This window comes from Macaca thibetana, chromosome 10 (assembly GCF_024542745.1).
Source record: "Macaca thibetana thibetana isolate TM-01 chromosome 10, ASM2454274v1, whole genome shotgun sequence".
Lineage (NCBI taxonomy): Eukaryota > Metazoa > Chordata > Mammalia > Primates > Cercopithecidae > Macaca > Macaca thibetana.
Genome location: NC_065587.1, coordinates 10,967,345 through 10,989,337, shown reverse-complemented (window position 1 = coordinate 10,989,337; position 21,993 = coordinate 10,967,345). Strand labels below are relative to the sequence as shown.

The 21,993-nt window shown below is 40.0% G+C and overlaps 2 protein-coding genes across 7 annotated transcripts in view; one reads left to right on the top strand and one right to left on the bottom strand.

Moving 5' to 3' along the window:
* Positions 1–11,336, bottom strand: part of ENTHD1 (ENTH domain containing 1) — a 149,375-nt gene extending 138,039 nt beyond the window's left edge. For 2 of the 3 annotated variants that reach the window (XM_050805856.1, XM_050805857.1), the window contains exons 1-2: positions 11,236–11,336; positions 4,375–4,878 (exon numbers count right to left, since the gene is read on the bottom strand). In XM_050805856.1, the coding sequence (XP_050661813.1) occupies positions 4,375–4,723 (349 nt within the window). In that variant the 5' untranslated portion in view covers positions 4,724–4,878; positions 11,236–11,336. Of the gene's footprint in view, positions 1–447; positions 528–4,374; positions 4,879–11,235 lie in introns of those variants that run through there. The other variant, XM_050805858.1, reaches the window with a different exon arrangement.
* A 75-nt stretch (positions 11,337–11,411) lies between these two features.
* GRAP2 (GRB2 related adaptor protein 2) overlaps positions 11,412–21,993 on the top strand; it is a 76,903-nt gene continuing 66,321 nt past the window's right edge. The window contains exons 1-2 of one of the 4 annotated variants that reach the window (XM_050805989.1): positions 11,412–11,430; positions 18,339–18,405. The gene's annotated coding sequence lies outside the window, so the exon portion shown is untranslated. Of the gene's footprint in view, positions 11,431–11,874; positions 12,130–18,116; positions 18,406–21,993 lie in introns of those variants that run through there. The other 3 variants (XM_050805988.1, XM_050805986.1, XM_050805985.1) reach the window with 3 other exon arrangements.

Genomic DNA, 21,993 nt, shown 5'->3' with positions numbered 1-21,993 from the left:
GAAATACGTAAAAGATAGTATTTTCCCCAATGGAATCTTTTTCATTAATTTGTATTAGTGAATAATGTGTACAATGTTATCAATTAATTGCTAATGTACCTTCCATAATCAACAAATGAATGCACTATGCTTCTGTTGACATTTCAGTTCTAACTTGCATTTTTCTTGCTCTCTTGGTGGTAATAAATTATCAAGAGTATTCATAAAGTCTAGCATGGTGTACTTGTACTTGCTTTGGTGCTAAGATCAACTGTTAGGGAATCTGAAAGATCTTTATGATAGTCAACTTAAACACATCCATGTATACCTTATCTTATACATATAAAAGGTACAAATGCATAAAAAGACAACTTTCTTTCATGATAAAAACACTCAACAACTAGGAATAGAAGAGAACTTCCTCACCCTGATAAAGAACATCTATGAAAAAACCCATAGCTAACATACTTGATGACAGGAAGCTTTCCTCCAAAGAGCAGGAACAAGACGGGATGTCTGCTCTCAACACTTCTTTCTAGCCAAGGAATCTAGATTGGAGAGGAAGAAGTGAAACTATTTGTACATGATGGGATCTAGTAGACAGATCAACATACAAAAATCAGTTAATCAGGTGTATTTCTGTACACCAGCCATGAACAATCTGAAAATGAAATTAAGAAGACAATTCCAGCCTGAGTCCCAGCTACTCCGGAGGCTGAGGCAGGAGAATGGTGTGAACCCGGGAGGCGGAGCTTGCAGTAAGCCAAGATGGTGCCACCGCACTCCAGCCTGGGCAACAGAGCGAGACTCCACCTCAAAAAAAAAAAAAAAAAATTCCATTTACTGGAGTTTTAAAAAGACTAAAATGCTTAGAAATAACTTTCAAAAATGCAAGAACTTCTGAAATTAACTGGAAAATAATCTTTAAAATGAAAAAAACTTAAGAAATGCAAGACTTGTACACCAAAACCTACACAGCACTATTGAAAGAAGTGAAAAAATATCTAAATAAAAAGAAAGACATCCTGTGTACAAAGATTGGAGAAATTAGTATTGTTAAAATGACAATATACCCCAAATTGATCTACAGATTCAATGTAAGCCCATCAAAATTCCAGCCAAATTCTAGCCATCTTTTTTTTTTTTTTTTTTTTCCTGAGACAGGGTCTCACTCTGTTGTCCAGGCTGGAGTGCAGTGGTGTGATCTTGGCTCATTGCAACCTTCACCTCCTAGGTTCAAGCAATTCTCATGCCTCAGCCTCCAGGTAGCTGGGATTACAAGTGTGTGCCACCATACCTGGCTAATTTTTGGCACTTTTAGTAAAGATGGGGTTTCACCATGTTGGCCAGGCTGGTCTTGACCTCCTGGCCTCAAGTGATCTGACTGCCTCCACCTCCCAAAATGCTGGCATTATAGGTGTGAGTCACCACACCTGGCCCTAGCCATCTTTTTAACAGAAATTCATAAGCTGGTGTTAAACTTCAAATGAAAATGCAAGAGACTCAGAATAGAAAAAATAAATAAATAAATAAATAAAAAAGCTTATAAAAGAACAATGTTGGAGAACTCACACTCCTTAATTTCAAAACTTACTACAAAGCTACTGTAATCAAAACAGTATGGTACTGGCATAAGGCCTGACATATAGATCAATGAAACAACTGGGAGTACAGAAATAAGCCCATACATCTTATTTGGTTGATTGATTTTTGCGAGGATGCCAATATAACTCAATAGGGAAAAAATGGTCTTTTCGATAAATGGTAGCAGTGCATCTTCATGAAAAAGAATGAAGTTAAACTTCACAGCACATACACAAATTAATTCAAAAAGGACCCAGGACCTGAATGTACAAGCTAAAACTATAAATCTCTTAGAAAAGATAGGTATAAATCTTCATGATCCTGGATTAGACAATGGAGCCCATAGTTTCTTATATATGACCCCTAAAGCACAAGTAACCAAGGGAAAAAATTATACATTGCACTTCAAACTTTAAAAATTTTGTGCATCAAAAGACACCTCCAACAAAATTAAAGGAATCTATAGAATCAGAGAAGATACTTGCATATCACTTCTCTGATAAGGGTCTTGTATCCAGAATATATAAAGAACTTTTAATACTCAAAAAGTTGTCTTAAAAAGTTAATAATTGGCAAAGGATTTGAATAGACGTTACACCAGAGAAGACATAGAAATTGCCAACAACGACATGAAAAGATGTTCAACATCATTAGTCTTTAGGGAAATGTAAATCAAAACCACAGTGAGATACCACTTCACAACCAGTAGGATAGCTATAATCAACAACAACAAAAAAGGATAATAACAAGTGCTGGCAAGAATACAGAAAAACTGGGACATTTTTAAACTGCCAGTGGAGATGTAAAATGGATACAGCCACTATGGAAAAATTTAGCAACTCCTCAAAAAGCTAAACACTGAATTACCATATGATCAAACAATTCCACTCCTAAGTATACACCCAAATAAACTGAAAGCCAGAACTTGAATTGATACTTACACTCCCATGTTCAGTGGAACACTATTCATAATAGCTAAAAGAAACAACCCAAGAGTCTATCAACAGATGAGTAAATTTTTAAAATGCGTAATGTACATACAATAGAATATTATTCAGACATAAAAGGAATAAAGTTCTGATACATCCTACAACATGACAACCCTGAGGACATTATAGTAACTGAAATAAGTCAGACACAAAAGAACAAATACTGTATGATTCCACTTACATGAGATACCTAGAACAGGAAAATTTAGAGAGACAGATAGGGCCTTGGTGGAATGGGAATGGGGAGCTATTGCTTAATGGTTATGGGGTTTCTGTTTGGGGTGATGAAAGAGTTTTACCAAGAGTGGTGATGGCTGCACAACATTGTGAATGTAATTAATGCAACTGAATTGTATACTTACAAAGGCAAATTTTATGTTATAGTTATAATTTTGAAAAATTATACTGTAATATACCAAAATCCACATAACTGTACACCTTAAATGGGTGAATTGCATGGCATGTGAACTATATCTCAATAAAGTTTTTTTTTTTTTTAAAGAAGAAAAAACGAAACTCTCAAGCTATGAAAGGACATGGAGGAATCTTAAATGCATATTGCCAAGTGAAAGAAACCAGTCTGAAAAAGCTACATACTTTAAGATTCCAACTCTATGACATCTGAAAAGGCAAAACTATAGAGATGATAAAAAGACCAGTGGTTGCCAGGGATTCAAGGGGAGAGGAAAAGGATGAAAAGGTGGAGCACAGGACATATGTACTCTGTATGATAGTGGAATGGTGGACACATGACACCATGCATTTTTCAAAACCCATAGAACTGTAGAACACAAAGAGTAAATCCTAATGTAAGATATGAACTTTCGTTAACAATAATGTATCAGTATTTGCTTATAAATTGTGACAAATGGACCACACTAATGCAAGATGTTATTAGGAGAAATTGTGTCTGAGTGGGGAAGGGTAAATGGGAACTCTGCGTAACTTTCTGCATAATTTTTCTGTAAACCTAAAGCTGCCCTTAAAAAAAGGTCTATTTTTAAAATGCATGCTTCCCAGAGAGAATGCTCTGAATTTTATCCTCTTCTCATGATTCATAAAACGATTCACTTTAAACACAAATTATAATTTTACAGTAGCAGAAGAGGAAGCGCTGAGCCTTTTGCCACTGTAGAATATCAGGCACTACTGAATCATCTCAGGATCCTATCCTTTCCCTACTGCACCTCCTCTTCCGCCCCCGAAAGAATTATTTTATGATCTAAATTTTTGTATTCATTTAACTGCTTCCATCTAGATAGTCTTTGAAGATTCCAGCCTGTGGAAATATTTCCTTAATTTATGACTAAATTCCAGTTTAATTATAATTATGAATTATAGTGACATTATTACACCAAATTGCCGTGCCTCCTGTTTTATTCACTTTATTCATTTTCTATGAGGTATCATTTTATCAGAAACCTAAGTGTGTTCGCTTTTTTTTTCCTTTTGAAAAAAGTATTGTTCTCTAAGGCACTGAAGACTCAATGCAGAGGATTAAATTGGAAACTATAACTGTCCCAGAGGAAAGATAGCTAGTACATTTAAGTACAACTCTTCCCCACCTCCTGATAGAAAATGATCCCCCAAACCTCCTAATCTTTATTGGCACATGCTATAAACTTTTGTTTTAAACTTTAGAGATCGGGGTCTTGCTATGTTGCCCAGGCTGGAGTACAGTGGCTATTCACAGGTGCAATCTTTCCTCATTACAGCATCAAATGCCTGGGCTCATGTGATCCTCCCACCTCAGCCTCCCAAGCACCAGGATTGCAGGTGCACACTACCATACCCAGCTTATATAAACTTCTTTAACCATTACCTTGGTCTTTTCCAGCTTCATCTATGTGCTGAAAATCTTTTAGTGTTTGAAGGTTACAGAACCCCTCTCTGCAATGCTGAACAACTTTCTTTGATCCATTCTTGATGAGATAATCCATTAGCGTAAGGGATTTATACACGTGGCGCCAGTTCTTCCCATGGTCATTGAGTCTGTGCCATAACATATTCATAATCTCTGAGAGAGAAATTGTGTTGAAAGTCAAGTCACTGATATCTAGCATCAGAGAACTAGAGGGACCCCAAGGGTCATTAGAAGTTGCTTCCCTGACTTTTATTTCAGCATCTGAGTAATTTTTCACAAAGTTTTTCACTTGTCTCCTGAACGCCATAAGTAATACAAGTTCCAAGGTGAGATGGAGGATGAAAGCAATGGAATAACAGTTTATGTCACTGGTTTATAAAACTCTTGACAGGTAATTGGTCCCCAGTGCTGCTGCTCCCAAATACAAATAATTAATCTCTATGTTGATAAAGTATCAATTTCCTGCAAGGAAAGCACAAAAAAAAATTAAAATTAAACTTTTTTATAAGTCTATAGAAGACTAAATCAGTCTGCAAATCTAGGTTTTGTTTCCAAATCAGCCCCTCACTTACAGCAGCCAGAATCGAGGGTACCATATAACTGTTCCTAGGATAGGTATGGGAAAATCCCTCATGAGAAATTGGCCTATATTATTTAAAGAAATACAGGTTGTCTTTCTAGTCATAGAAGTTTCTGCAGAAAATATCATCCAACCTCTTTGGCCAGAAATATAATAGCTACAAAGCATTACATGGACAGTAGACAAGTCAACATTTTAAAAAACAGAACTTGCACTCTGACATTTCTTTTTCTTTTTTTTTTTTTTTTTCAGAGACAGGGTATTGCCCTGTTTCCCAGGCCGAAGTACAGTGGTGCAATCATAGCTCACTGCAGCCTCAAACTCCTAGGTTCATGCAATTCTCTGGCCTTAGCCTCCCAAGGTGTGTGCCTTGCCGTGTTTTTTGTTTGTTTGTTTGTTTTTTTTTTTTTTTTTTGAGACGGAGTCTCCCTGTGTTGCCCAGGCTGGAATGCAGTGACGGGATCTTTGCTCACTGCAACCTCTGCCTCCTGGGTTCAAGCAATTCTCCTGCCTCAGGCTCCTGAGCAGCTGGGATTACAAGTGCACGCCACCACACCTGGCTAATTTTTGTATTTTTAGTACAGACGGGGTTTCACCATGTTGGTCAGGCTGGTCTCAAACTCCTGACCTTGTGATCCTTCCGCCTCAGCCTCCCAAACTGCTGGGATTACAGCCGTGAGCCACTGCGCCCAGCCTGCCTGGCTAATTTTTAAATATTTTGTAGAGATGGGGGTCTCCATATGTTGCACAGGCTGGTCAAAAATTTCTGGCCTCAAGTGATCCTCCCACTTTAGCCTCATGAAATGCTAGGATTTCAGGCATCTCTTAAGATATATTGTCATGTATAAAAGCATTATGTTCTGAGAATAACTAAAATGGGGGTAAAATTGAGTCTTAGAATCACCCACTGACCCTATGACTGTATTGTTTTTAGAACTACAAGCCTGAGAATCAGATCTAAATACAATCTGCTTGCCTGCTAAACCTAAAAGAAAGGAGGATCAACTATGAAGACAAACAGCTGCAGATCAGTGGACTCCACAGCTAACTCATGGTACCCTAAAACCTCTATTGTAGTCCAGATAAGCCTGGTAAATTAGAGGGAAAGGTTAAATTACTTTATTTGTTCACCTTTGGAAAAAGAAGAATGAGTTTAGGATTAAACAGTGTCAATAGTAAGACTCAAATAATACAAGGATTTCTCTAAATCCTGCAGTGATCAGCCTGTGTCTATCAGGTCTCAAAACAAGGACACACAGAGAGGCCCATATACTGAAACTTACAAAGGATATGCAGCCCCCAAACTCTACACAATGCTTGTGAATGATCAGTTCAGTTTATAGGAAACCATTCCCTTTCTCGTTTTCATTATTTTGTATTAAGGAGGGTCAGTTAGTTTGCAATTTCCCTAGTGATTCACCACTGCCGGCTGCCAAGACGGTGTATCAAATTGATTTCGAGCCCTGACGAACATCCAGATCCAACGAAACCTAGAAGATCTATAATCAGATTTTACTAGAGAAACTGCACACATACAAAAGAAAAAAATGTTAAAATCCATAACAAATGTGTTCACTGCTTTTAGTTTTGCTTCCCTTGACCACCTCAGATAACTAGCTCAGGCTTGATTAATTTCTGTATGTGTATTAAAGGAAGACACACATTTTTAGAAGCATCCTAAATAAACTATCACTTCTTTTTTAAAAAAATAAGAGATGATAACCTCTTTTTGGTAAAAATACAACACACTGTTAACTAAGCGAGACAGAAAATGTACCTGTATAAGTGGTTGGGTGTGGTGGCTCACGCCTATAATCCTAGCACTTTGGGAGGCCGCTGCGGGCAGATCACCCGAGCTCAGGAGTTCAACACCAGCCTGGGCAACATGGCGAAACCCTATCTCTACTAAAAACACAAAAAATTAGCGGGCTTGGTGGGCACACACCTGTAATCCCAGCTACTTGGGAGGCTGAGGCATGAGAATCGTTTGAACCTGGGAGGCAGAGGTTGCAGTGAGCTGAGATTACGCCACTGCACTATAACCTGGGAGATAGAGTGAGACTCTCTCTCAAAAATAAATAAATAAATAAATAAGAAAATGTATTAAATATCTGTTTAATTAAGATTTCTCGGCCGGGCATGATGGCTCACGCCTGTAATCCCAGCACTTTAGGAGGCGGAGGTGGGTGGATCACGAGGTCAGGAGATCTAGACTATCCTGGCTAACACAGTGAAACCCCGTCTCTACTAAAAATACAAAAAATTAGCCAGGCATGGTGGTGGGCACCTGTAGTCCTAGCTACTCGGGAGGCTGAGGCAGGAGAATGGTGTGAATCCAGGAGGCGGAGCTTGCAGTGAGCTGAGACTGTGCCACTGCACTCCAGCCTGGGCGACAGAGCGAGACTCCGTCTCAAAAAAAAAAAGAGAAAAAGATTTCTCAGAAAGACACTATCATTAACCCTAGGAAGAAAAAGAGAAGTTGTATTTCTACAACTTTCTGATTTTCTCTTTTTTGTACTTCAAACACAATCATTTTTATTTGACTCCTTCCTGCAGTGAAAACCTGATTTATACTATTTCAGTAAGCTATTAAAATTTTCAATCATGAGGGTTTTCTTTATCTATTGTCCTTTTTTTCCCTCTACCAAACTCACTCAAGGCAGAGATGCACTATGACATTGGCTTAGAGCAACACATATTGATCTGTTTCTTCACGAGTCTATTTTCTTTTAAAGCCTTGTTAGAATCACAACTTGCTGGAATTGAACAACAAATGTTAAATTTTTTTTCTTTTTTGGATAGCTACCTATCTATATTTTGGAAGGACAATCGTAATTTTTAGGTTTTTCTACATTCTCTAACCTGTATTTTAAACTTTTAAAAACCGTTTTCTTAAATGAATTTTCTAACCCAGAAAAATATCAAAATAATAGCCTTCTAATCCAATAGAGTAGTTTAAAATGAATTTACATGACATCATTTCAGAAATAAATACAACCCCAACCATTAGAAAAATCACAAGGAAAAAAGTCTAGAGAAGTGAATTCATATCACTTACTAATGTACAATGACTTGAACTTTACCTTGTGATATGAACACAGAATATTTAAGACACCATTCTACTACTGCTATCTTTTCAGACTGTCAAGGAGCTCAATTAATTGGTGTTAGTTGTAAATTATATGTTGGTTTATTGTGTTTTAGACATCTGACTATATGAAAATGCTGTTTACACATACCATCAAATAACTGTGAGACTGTTATCACTATAGTGATGTGACAAAATTAGTGCCCAAGAGGGTAAATTTCCACATTTGAATGTTGGTTGTCTGGCTACCCAACTCGCTATAATATTTAGAAATAGAGGGAAGAAGTTAGGTATTTCATGTCACAGATCTGAGAGGTCTTCACCGACCACACTAACTACTTAGGTCTCCCCAGCACCTGGTTAATTTCCTTCATTGCACTTATAACAATCTGTACTGACCTATTTGTTATTTGCTCAGTGCCTTTCTTCACCACCAAACTAGAAGCTCCCTGGGGCAGGGACCCTGACTGTCTTATTTACCACTGTAATCCTATCCCTAACAGCTAATTAGCAACAGTAGGTACTCAAGAAACATGTGTTGTGCAAATGACACAATGATTGATTGACACAATGCCTTGGGATAAACCTGCACTGATTCTATAGCTTTATAATTACAATCACTTTTTTTTTTTTTTTTTTTTTTTTTTGAGATAAAGCCTCACTATGTACCCCAGGCTGCTTGCAAACTCCTGGGTTCAAGCAGTCCTCCTGCCTCAGCCTCCCAAGTAGCTGGGACTACAGTTGCATACCACCAAGTCTAACTAATTTAAAAAAAAAAAAAATTTTTTTTTTTTTTTTTTGAGATGGGGTCTTGCTGTGTCACCCAGGCTGGAGTGAAGTGGCACGATCTTGGCTCATTGCAACCTCCGCCTCCCAGGTTCAAGCAATTCTCCTGCCTCAGCCTCCCAAGTAGCTGGGACTATAGCACGAGCCACCAAGCCCAGCTAATTTTTCGTAATTTTAGTAGAGACGGGGTTTCACCATATTGTCCAGGGTGGTCTCGAACTCCCAACCTCAAGTGATCCGCCCGCCTCAGCCTCCCAAAGTGCTGGGATTATAGGCGTGAGCCACCGTGCTTGGCCTTAAAAAAATATTTTTTTTAGACATGGGTTCTTACTAGTTGCCCAGATGGTCACAAACTCCTATAAAGCATGGCATTTAAAAAATAAAACCTAGCTCTTGTAATTGTCAAGTAAAATTCTATAGTTTTGAGCAAATATTTTCAAATCATCAACAAATATTTCTTGAGTACCTACCATTTGTATGGCTTTGTGGAGAAACATAAAACATGAACCTCACACTAAAACTTACCATTCAGTTAAGGAGCTTTCCTCCTAAATAATTCCCAGCAAAACAAATGATTACATTGAAAAGGTCTTTCAGTGTTCTTTTTAGATCTGCCCACTTTCACAATGCTGTTTCCTTCTCCCCATTTCATCTGAATCCTAACAGGAAATGATTTATCAGGTGGCATTAAACTATCAGTCCACGATCGTTTATCCAAATCCTTTGAGGCCAGATGAGTTGTGGAAATTCTCTTTTGGGTGCGGTGAGGGGGTGGAATTTTCAAGAATAGTGCCATATCTATACCATATATTACATGATACCCACAGTAAGGTGTGGGGCTGCTCTGAACAATTAAACACATTAACATGTCTGCAATAAAAACATGTAAATATTTGGAATAAAGACTACAAATGGGCTGGGTACGGTGGCTCACGCCTGTAATCCCAGCACTTTGGGAGGCCGAGGCAGGTGGATCACGAGGTCAGGAGACTGAGACCATCCTGGCTAACAAGGTGAAACCCCGTCTCTACTAAAAATACAAAAAATTAGCCGGGCGTGGTGGCGGGCGCCTGTAGTCCCAGCTACTCGGGAGGCTGAGGCGGGAGAATGGCGTGAACCTGGGAGGCGGAGCTTGCAGTGAGCCGAGATCACACCACTGCACTCCAGCCTGGGCGACAGAGCAAGACTCCGTCTCAAAAAAAAAAAAAAAAAAAAAAAAAAAAAAAAAAAAAAAAAAAGACTACAGTGGCCTCAGGCCAAGTTTTACCACCAAATGAGTTGGAGGGAAAATTGGTTTCCAAAAATTTTTTGATTTCAGGATTGAGAATAAGGAACAGAGGAGTTAAACTGACTTTATCCAAATACTTGGGACAATAATGACAATAGCATCTAAGAGGCTGAGTGCCCGGAGCCATCTCTGAAAAGATGCATTTAAGGTGGAACTATGAGGAAAGAACAGCTCTTGTGTTTGTACAGTTTCTGCCTATAGACATGAGTTTGACTCGGAAGGAAATGAGCTCCGGTCAAGAACGCTATGGGAGAATGGTTATAGAGACTACCACGCCATTAGGAGGTGTTACTGTTTTGATGAAAAGAATACTGTCAGAGGCAGAAAGTCTAATCTTTTTGAGCCCCAAGTGTGTGTTCATTAATTTATTCAACTAATAATCTTATAGAGTTTACTATGTGGCAGGCTCCATTCTAGGCAATGGAGAATGAGGTGCACAAGACACACCTCACCCCCTGGAGTAAACAGCTACTCTTCGCTGAACGCTCACATGCCTCATCTCTCTCCTTTAATTAGGATTCAAAGCCATGATCTGAGGTCCTGCGTTGCCATTTCCTAAGACTTAACAACTTCCCTGAGTCTCGGTACCCTCATCCGCAACACAAAGAATAATCGCCAGACAGGGCCGTGGGGGAGGAAGAAACGAGATGCTTTGGAAAGAATTTTGAAAATGGCGGGTGGAGGCTGAGCAAGAATCAACTTTCTGTGGGCAGGGCCTTTCCTCGGCATCCTCGTCTTCATTCATCCAACCCCCATTTCAGATGATGGCTGTGTACCAGATGAGCCAGGTGTTGGGCGCTCGGTCACACAGAGAATCAGACCAGCAATTACCCTCGGAGAACCGGCAATGCACTGCGGAGGGGAAGGCTGGACCTCAGGGAAGCTCCTAGAAGGCGGGAGGGACGTGATGGCGTCACGCCACAGGGATTTCGCCTCCTGCGGATGGTAACCGCCTCGTCGCCCTCCCGCCCCAATCTGGACTCCGACGGTGCCGGCAGGAAACGGGAGGTGGGATGGCAGCCGATGTTTCCAGACCCGCCTTGAGTCCCATCACCACTCCCAAGCAGAGGCTGTTACCTGAGAGGAAAGCCGGCCGCTGCCCAGGGGCCAAACCTCCTCGCCCCAGGATATTCCACCTACTCCAGCCAGGCCCAAGGCCCAGGCCGGTCCCCACTTCCGCTTCCTCACTTCCTGCCCTGGTGCAGTTCCTCTCAGGGCCTCAAGCAAGGTGGTCGCAAAAACCGGAGCTAAAGGGTACCAAGGGGAATGAAGGTAAATGTCTTCGTTTCACAGTCTGCCGGGCTATATCACTGCCCTAATCCTTCTTTCAAGAAATGAATGTTTGCAAGTGTGTTAATACTGTCATTTTAACTGACTAGAAATACCACTAGCATGTGATTGCCACCTCAAAGGACAGAGAATGTAATAGTAGTCTATGAAGAGCAGTGTGTGATGGGCAATGATGGGGTAGCTCCAATGACATGGCTTCAGGTGCCACTGACGGATAGTTGTTGATGTATTCAACTGATTTTCCGTGAGCACCCGCTTTGTGCCAGACGGTAAGGACTCGGAGATAAAAAGCAGCCCTCTGCTGGATACGTTTACAGGCTAGTGGAGGTGACAGGCACCGTCACAGAAGATTGTGACAAGATATGTATGGCATAATAAGAGAGAAGAGAGCATCTAATTCTGCCACTGAGTATTTAAGGGCAGGTTTCACAGAAGAGTTTACATCTGAATTGAATCTTAAAGGTTGACAGGGAGTTCACTGGATAGACAAAGTAGAGGAGGACATAAGAGGCAAAGGACACATCATGTGTAAAGGCATGAAAGCTGAGCCAGCCTATTATCTTGGGAAAACTACATATACTGTAGTTACTACAGCTGTCACGAAGGCTATTAGTGGAGCAGTAGAGGAAGGTTAAATAACAGAAGGAAGTCGATCATGAAGAACCTTATCCATACTACAAGGTAATTTTATCCGGTAGGCATTGAAAAATGTAATTGAACCTGTATGTTTGAATGGAATATTGACTAGGATAAGGGGAAAAGACAGAGGATAACAAAATGCTTAGTAGACAAAAGCAACATTTGTTTCTATCTCCTACTATTTCAATCATAATTATAATGATAGTAGCCCATATTACTGATACTGACGTGTAGATAGGTGAATCCGATATAAAATGATAGGAGGTATGAAAGAAGTTGGTGAGTTTGGAATATTATTTGGCTGGCTATAATATAGAGTAATGGGGTGGGAGCCAGAGGGAAATCGAAAAGGTGACCTGGAAAACATTGTTCAGGGCCTTGAATGCTATGTTGAGGTATTTGGACTTTATAAAATAGTGGGGGACAAACTACAAGTATTTTATACATTGAGCTATATTTTATGAAGTTTTTTTATATGCATAGCTTATGTAAATCTCAAAGGAATGCTGAGAAGTAGGCATTATTATCCCATTGTACAGGTGAGAAAGCTGAGTTTGTGGAATATGCATACATTCTACATTATTGAGCATCTGCTAGGTGCCAAGCACTACGCTGAACTGTGAAACTAAAAGGAAATTATAGTTTAATACTCTAAAGGAGGAAGCAGGAGTAAATCGGCAGTTGTAAGTAGTTGCCATAATAAAGGCAGACAGTGTTATGGGAGTGAAAGGGGGACTTGTCTAAATCTGCGTAGTCAGGGAAGGCTTCCTGGAGGAGGTAAGCTTAAACTGAGTTTGGAAAAACAAATAGATTACAATAATTGCCCAGAGATATTTAACTAGAAGCAGTTTACCTGAAACTTGAACCCAAATCTCCTGTCTAGCTCTTTCCCCTACTCTAAGGACCAATCTTTGGTCCTTGATTTTAAGCTCTATCGGCAATTCAGACACAAGTCTACTTGTTATATTTGGAGAGGGTCAGAGATTCCAATTTTTTTGTTTTTAAATTCATTCATTTTCTCCTATTAAAATAAATCTGTGTATGTGCTCAAAAAAATAGATTGGAAGCAGAGGAACTGGAAGAAGAACAGAATGTTCTGATAGTTCAGGCAATAAGTGATGAAGGCCATAACTAAGGCAGAAGTCATGGGCACAGTGTGAATCTCCACTCTGCTCCCTCTCCTCTTACACATATAGTTTTACATATAATGTTAAAGGATAGAAGTTATGGGACCGGGCTCCAAATATATGTGGCAATGAGGGAAAAGGAGGAGTCTACAGGGACTAAGTTTCTTTTTGGAGTGACCATGTAAATGACTGTTGCTGTTCACCAAGATGAACATGATCTGAGGGGCCAGTTGGCAGGAAAGATGGGGAATTCTGCTTTGTACAGTTTGAATCTGAGGAGCCTTGGGAGCAACAAGTGAAGATGTTCAGGGGACAGTTGAATAGAGATCACTGAAAGAAGAGGGTTTGGGCCTAGGTTCATAGACTTAAGAGTAGTCAGCATATAGAAGGTGATTGAAGAGGCAGGTGGGAAGTAGGAGACAGGGTAAGATTAAAGACTGAAGTCCCAGTAAACAGTGGGGGAGTTGGTTAGGCTTGGCAAAAGTGTCAAGTGTTACCAACTTAGTGGAATTAACCCTGTTCAAGTGACATTATGTAAGGGGTCCTTCTTATCTGCTTTCCTCCATTTGGGGGCACAATTTAGTTGCAATACTATAACATCCACTAAATACAAATATTGCTCTAAGGTAGCTTGATTGGTTTTTTCCTTTAATTTTTTGAACTTGGGATTCTACAAAAGTGAACACAGTTTGCTTCACCTGGCTTCCAGGACACCATTTCTCCTTCTCATCTCCTTGTCTCATCCCTTCTCAATTCTATGACCTCTCAACTTTGAAAGAGCCCATTCTCTAACCTCTTGTCTTCTCTATCTATATTTACTCCACAGGTAGTGTTATCCAGTTGCAAAGCGGTAAATACTCTTTGATTTTGACAACTCTCAAGGTTTTCTCTTCAGCCTCTCCTGACCTCCAAACTCATGTATCTAACTACCTTGACCTCTGCACTGGAATGTCTCATGGGCATCTCAGTTCAGTAAGTCCAAAATCAAACTCCTGGTCTTGCCTTCCAAACCTGCTCTCCCATGGTCTCTCCTGTCAGTAAATGACACTTCCTTGCTTCAAGGGTCTCAGGCCATGAACCTGGGAGTCACCTTAACTCCTCTCTTTGTCTCTCACAGCTCTCATGATATCCACGAGCTTACCTTTGAAATACAAGGTGGCTACCCAGTCTAGATAATAAATGATTTATTGATGCTATATTCTAATACAAGATACAATAACGTTATCTATGTTTCTAGACTTTACAATCACCCTGTATATTCAAAATCCAACCACTTCCCACCACTTACATCATCCTGTTCTAAGCCACAACCATCTCTGGTCTCTGGTCTGGACTATGACAGTAGCCTCCTTTTTTTTTTTTTTTTTTTTTTTCCAGACAGAATTTTGCTCTTGTTGCCCAGGCTGGAGTGCAGTGGCGTGATCTCCACTCACCACAACCCCCACCTCCCGGGTTCAAGCGATTCCCCTGCCTCAGCTCCCCGAGTAGCTGGGATTACAGGCATGTGCCACCATGCCCGGCTAGTTTTGTATTTTTAGTAGAGACGGGGTTTCTCCATGTTGGTCAGGATGGTCTCAAACTCCCGACCTCAAGTAATCCTCCTGCTTTGGCCTTCCAAAGTGCTGGGATTACAGGCATGAGCCACCACACCCGACCAACAATAGCCTCCCAACTGGTCTCTCTTCTTCTGTTCTTGCTCCCTTGCAATCTAATTTCAACACGACAGCCAAAGCCACCCTTTTAAAACTTAAAACCCAAGTCAGATCATATTACTCCCCAGTTCAAAATCTTCCATTGGCTTCCATCTCACTCAGAGTAAAATCCAAAGGCCTCACCATGGCCAGCAAGGCCCTACATGTTCTGTTGTCTCTCTGATCCCCATCCCAACTCCTCTCCACCTCACTCACTGTGTTAAACATGCCTCCACCTGAAGTCTTTGCACCTGCTAGTCCCTATACCTACAAAAGCTATTTCCCTAGATATCCATCCGGGAAGTACTGGCTTCTTCACTTGGTTCTGGACTTTGCTCAAATGTCCTTTGATTTCCCAACATAAAATCACAACCCCTGTCTCAGCCCCACTCTCTACGGCTCTTGCGTCATTTTATTTTTCTCCCTAACAGTATGACCATCTGATGTACCTGCTGTTTCTCCCTTTACCAGAATGTAAGATCTAGGAGGGCAGAGATTATGTTTTGTTCACTGGTACTTTTCCAGAACCTAGAAGAAGCTTAACACAGAATAGGTGCTCAAACTTTCTCTATTGAATGAATGAAAAGAGAATGTCTGAATTCATACTATTGAATAAGAAGCACACATTTTACCATAAAGTTAAATTAAGCATAATTATGGACAAGAAGTTCAGATATTGGTCAGGCACTGTGGCCACGCCTGTAATCCCAGCACTTTGGGAGGCCAAGGCAGGTGGATCACTTGAGGTCAGGAGTTCGAGACCAGCCTAACCAACATGGTGAAATCTCAGCTGTACAAAAAAATACACAGATCAGCTGGGTGTGGTGGCGGGTGCTTGCAATCCCAGCTACTTCGGAGGCTGAGGCAGGAGAATCATTTGAACTCAGGAGGTGGTGGTTGCAGTGAGCCGAGATCACACCACTGCACTCTAGTGTGGGTGACTGAGTGAGACTCAGTCTCCAAAACACAAAACAAAAAAACAAACAACAACAACAACAAAAAAACCCCCAGAAGTTCAGATATAGACAAATGATCCCTCTAAAGGAATTGATTAAAAAAAAAAATTTAAACAAAGTATGGTTTGAAAAAGAAACTTCTCCAATGTGGCTAAGTCCAGATTTCACATGTTACTGTAGCCTCCTCATCTTGCTGCTGTTTTTCTGAGTGTATCATGATAGTGAGTACTGAAATGCTGGCATTCTCATATTAGGGTCTTTATTCTTAGGATCTGCCTTTGCTCTCGTTCAGTTAAAGAGCGATTATGAAATAAACCACTCAAGTGGCCTTGCTTCTCTCCCACTATGTGCTACATAACATGTCTGTCAATCAGTACTTACTACCAAAATAACTTGCCTTTGAGATTTTTCTGTTCTGCAATCTGTCCCATGATTGTAAGGGGAAGGATTATATTCTGCTCCCTGGGGAGTAGTGCCCGGTGCGAAATTAGCTTCTTCATTGGGGTACAAGCTGAAAACACCATAATAGTTTCCGTGAAATACCATTCAGCATTTTCCCTTCGCTCCCACTCCCCAACCATAGAATTTTAGGGACTCCTTTAACCATTTCAAAACCATTGACTTGGGAGCTATCGAAGAATAAGGACTGTAGCCAGAGGATTTCAGCATTTAAAAACTTGGCAATAGAGCTGTTCAATGTAATGATCCAAGAAGGTCCTTAGGAGGCTGAAGAATTCTGAGGCCAAGGTTGAGATGTTATTATTTTTAAAGTAGCAAGATGTTGTTATTTTTTATATTTTATCTTTATAATGTGGAAATAGCAGAAATCCTTTTCAGATGTAACCAGGATTTAAGAAAATTTGACAAACTTGCATCAATAAGAAGAAAGCCTGTTATTAAAGAGTTACACGGCCGGGTGCGGTGGCTCACGCCTGTAATCCCAGCACTTTGGGAGGTCGAGGCAGGCGGATCATCTGAAGTCACGAGTTCAAGACCAGCCTGGCTGACATGGTGAAACCCTGTCTCTACTAAAAATAATTAGCCAGGCATGGTGGCAGGTACCTGTAATCCCAGCTACTCGGGTGGCTGAGGCAGGAGAATCACTTGTACCCGGGAGGCAGAGGTTGCAGTGAGCCAAGATCGTGCCATTGCATTCCAGCCTGGGCACGAAGAGTGAAACTCCATCTCAAAAGAAAAAAAAAAAAAAAAAAAGGAGTTATGGGCAGAAAATTACCTCCTTTAACTCATTCGACAAATGTTTACTGAGCATTTTCTATCACCATGACACTCGCTGATTCTTTTCTATTTCAATAAAAATATTGAGCAATTATAACCAAGGAAAAGGTTTTAAGAAAGTAAATTTTAAGCAAGGTTTAGATATAAAGAAGTCAAGAGATGGAAAAGGATGCCATTTCACATTGCAGAAAAAGTTTAAATTTTAGAACCCAAACTGAGTCTCTCCTTGACACTGCCCTCTTGGTATTCCAGGGATTAATGCTAGGAACATTCTGGTGAGCCAACATTTCCCTCCTCATCTTGGATCCAGTTCCCAAACTCTGAATGGCACCACTTAGCAAGTAGCAATGTCTCTAATTTTCTGTAAAAGATGCAACGTTGGCAATCCATTTTCTAGCAAGAGCAAAGAGAAAGGAAGAGGCCTTCACAAGTTGCATTTGATATAGGGGGAAGGGTGAGTGGTACATTTAAAGGTAAGAACTAAGGAAGTTGAAGGTAACAAAATATAAGGTCAATGGAAAGTCTTAAATCCCGAAAAGCCTTCAGTCCAAGACTCAACACAAATTGAAGTCCCAGAAATCGAAGGAACTGGTTCCAACTCATGCTGAACTGTGGCAAACCTGGGGTGAGAAGTCATCCCAGCTCAGAATGTTTCTTCTTTTTTTGTCAAGAGTAATATTACAGACTGAGCGCATGAACAAAGCATCTTCCCTGGGATTTTAACATTGTGAGTGATCAAGGGTGCTCTTAAATAAGTTCCCCCAAGAAGCCCTAATGTTCCTTGGGCTGCATGACTGTACTAAGAGAATAAGAGTTTTCCTTAAGATCGACTTGCTGATGGACCATATCTAGGACTAGAAATTTTCTTATGTGAACATAAGTGTTCAGGAGGGATATTGTTAAAACTGAAACCTAGCATAAAGAAGCAAAAGTATTTCAGTGAACCTCCTGCATTTTAGTTCAACACTGGCAGCAAGAAAACAAAACCACATAATCTAAGGCTCACGCCCAACTCTCTGAAGCCCCGTATGTGCTAGTTCCTGTGTGGTTTGCCTGCAGGCTGCAGGGCTGACTAGGGTTAGTTTGGAGGAGGGAGTAAGAGGTGGGGAGGAGGAGGCACAGTTAATGGATCTGTAAACTTGCACCCTCTTTCAGAGTGGTACGTGGAAGACAGCACAAAGTGGATCCGTACTCTGAAATGCAGTAATTCTGATGCTTGAATTCGTCTTCCTTCTTGCCAGAAAGGATTCTAATAACTCGGCATCAAAGCCAAGACATAAATTCAACAAACCACTTCTCTTCCAAAAGGTATGTCATTATACAATATCTGTACATATATTTTGTATGAGTTAATTAAAATGAATCTCATTAGTTCTCTAAATACTGCTTTTAAGTCCCATCAGCTAATGTCTCTAAACCTTTTGCCGTGACAATGTTTGTGGTGATGGGATTTGACTTCTATCAAGTGAACTGGGAGAACGCTTGTTCCTTACCCAGTCCATAACACAAAAATCTCCACAAACTGGCTTCAGAAGCATCTCGGGGAAAGATTTTCGACCTTGGGATCACAGAGGTAAAAATTCTACTTCACCATGGTCAGGATTTAATCCAAATTGGAAGGGGTTGGAGGGGGTGGTAGAGGGCTGAGCAGTGATGAATGAACACCAGCACTCTGAGATCAGGATTTCTCCCTTTGCTTGAATTTCTAGTTCTGTTTGCATTTTTGTTACCTATACAAAGAACACCAGTTTTCATTCCTTTACAAAAAAGAAGACTTTGTGTTGAAGTGTATTTTGGAAGGGTATTGTCTCTCTTTGTACTAGCCGTTAGGCTCCATCCCTGTGACTGTCTCTGGTTTAGGCATCCAGTCGGAAGTTAGCTGCTTTGTGTTCTTTGTCCTAACTCTTCCTGAACATGAGGATTGAACATACCAACCAACGGTTTCACTAATTTAAAATGTATCGTATTGCGCTGACAGGTATACTGTCAAAAAAAATTACCGTATTTACCTACCTGGAATTAGGCCTTCTTAATAAGGTATATGCAACATAATTTGCACACTATTGAACATATACATCCCTAGATAAACTAGGAGAGGGAAATGTTTTAGATCTAAACATCCAATAGGAAAAATTTCGTGTGCTCTCGTTACGTTATCTGAGGATGGGAAACTTCAGGTCGAAGAATCTTTTGTTCTGTGCAGCAACGTTTGTCATTAACGGTTTAGTTCTTTAGTGGGTCCTTTTTGTTTCTTATTTTTGGTTTCAGAAAGAGCATTTAGCAGAAGTTACTCTCCTTTAACAATCCAGTATTGTATATAAAACTTTATAAAATAATTTTATAGTGACCCTCTTTACAAAACCATCTGCTATTAAATAAGGAACACTGTGTAAATAGAGGACCACCTAAGTATATTTACTTTTCAAATTTGAAAAATATCTGACTCATACCCTTTTTTGTTTTTTTGTAAAAGAGAGGTGGCCCTATATTATTGAATAAAACTGCTTTTTTAGATTAAACTTGGAGTGTCTCCCATGTGGTAAACTGAAATCTTATTCTCCCCAAATTGTAATAGATTTTATCTTTTTAAAAAATGACTTTACTGAAGCAGAGGAGAAAGAGATGATCAATCTATTCAATATGAAGAAATATTTCTGTTGCTAATACAATATCCTTTTGAATATCTCCGACGTCTTAGGCCTGGTGAAAATCCCTTTCAATTGTTCTGTCTACCTCGTAGGGATATTGTAAGAATAAATGAGTTAACATAGATATGAAATACCTTAGGAAAAATGCACTATAAAAATGCAAGACAATGTCATCATTAGTTATTTCTTTGACTCTTGATCATTTTCTTCCAACTTCTTATACAAAATGTCTCTTACTTATTTCCTGAAGCCATCTCTTTTAGAACTATTGCTTTCTAGAAGAGCTGAAAATGATCCTAGTTCCAACATATTTATTGATTCCCAGATAATAACACCCACTGGTGTTGATGACTGACAGGGTTCATGCCTAAACTTGAGTAGAACTTGCCCTTTTTTCCTGGATCAAGAAAAGTCTAGAGTCGTTCGAAAAATGTGTCAGTAAGTGTGATTCCATCAGGATTTCTTAAATAAGTAACAGCTGCTGCTGGATAATCCTGGGGGCAGATTATTCATTTTTGTGCCCCTATAAAACAAACTCAAAACTTGTTCAAGAATCTTTATAAGTTGTTTGAATCAAACAATAGGGTCGATAGGTCCCCATTTTGTCCTTTTGAGGTATTTGCCCAGCGTACCTTGGTCTGTAAAGAAATAGCACAGCCTTGGCTGGGTGCGGTGGCTCATGCTTATAATCCTAGCACTTTGGGAGGCCGAGGTGGGCGGATCTCCAAAAATAAATAATAATAATGATAATAACACAGTCTCATGAGTCTTTTTTTTTTTTTTTTTTTTTTTTTGAGACAGGGTCTCACTCTGTCACTCAGGCTAGAGTGCAGTGGTGCAATCATAGCTCACTGCAGACTCAACTACCTTGGGCTTAGTGATCCTCCCACCTCAGCCTCTCAAGTAGCTGGGACTACAGGTGCACACCACCACACCTGGCTAATATTGTATTTTTAGTAGAGACAGAGTTTTGCCATGTTGCGCCGGCTGGTCTTGAACTCCTGAACTCAAGCAATTTGCCTGCCTCAGCCTCCCAAAGTGTTGGGATTACAGGTGTGAACCACCGCACCTGGCCTGCCCTTTCTTTTCCACTTAAAAATTCTTAAGAAAGCATGGCCCTGTTTAACAGATAAGCATTTTACAAACATTTATCGATCAATTACTATATGCCAGGCCTGGCGCTAGGCACCAAGTCCTCTTCAACAGTGTTAACGTTAAGTTTCAATAAACTTGAGTCAGTAGGAATTCAGTAAATAATTTTTAAAGATTTTCTTTTTAAATATGCATTTATAAACAAAACTTTTAGAGAATTAAACTATCACAAAGTACATGATGATAAAAGTCTTACATGCTCTCCAAAGAAAATGTTAAGACGTTCCTTAAGAAGACAGTGAAGAACGGCTGGGCACAGTGGCTCACACCTGTAATCCCAGCCCTTGGGAGGCCAAGGCAGGCAGATCGTCTGAGGTCAGGAATTGGAGACAAGCCTGGCCAATACACTGAAACCCTGTCTCTACCAAAATACAAAAATTAGCCGGGCATGATGGCAGGTGCCTATAATCCCAGCTACTTGAGAGACTGAGGCACGAGAATTGCTTGCACCTGGGAGGCAGACGTTTCCGTGAACTGAGATCGTGCCACTGCACTCCAGCCTGGTCAACAAAGTAAGACCCTGTCTCAAAAATAAAAATAAAAAAGAAAAGATAGTGAGAAAATAGCTGAACATAAAACATAAAGAAAAGTTGAAATATTAGTACTCACTATCTACGTTCAACGATTGCTAACTTTTTGCCATATTTGTTCCATCTATACCTATTTCTCTCTGAATTACTTGTAAGTTGCAGATAAAATAATACTTCACTCTGAAATAATTCAGTACTCATCTAAGAATAAAGGCATTCCTCTATCTAACCACAATACCATCATTAGGCCTAAGAGGATAAACAGTAAGTCATTAATATCACCTGATAGCTAGTGCAGATTTAACCTCCCCCATTTGTCCCCCCAAATGTCTTCTATACCATTTTTTTTAATCTAATTTTTAAAAATAAGAACATATTTTGCAGTTGGGTCTCATGCTTCTTTCTTCAACATTGGATGTTTTTAAAGATTAAGCCAGTTCTCTTGTACCAGGTCCCAGTTTCTGAATTTGTTGTTGCCTCATGGTTAATTTGTTCCTCTACCTACTTTATTTCCTGTAAGCTCAAAGTTAGTACTAAAAGCATGATTTGATTTTGATTGAACATTT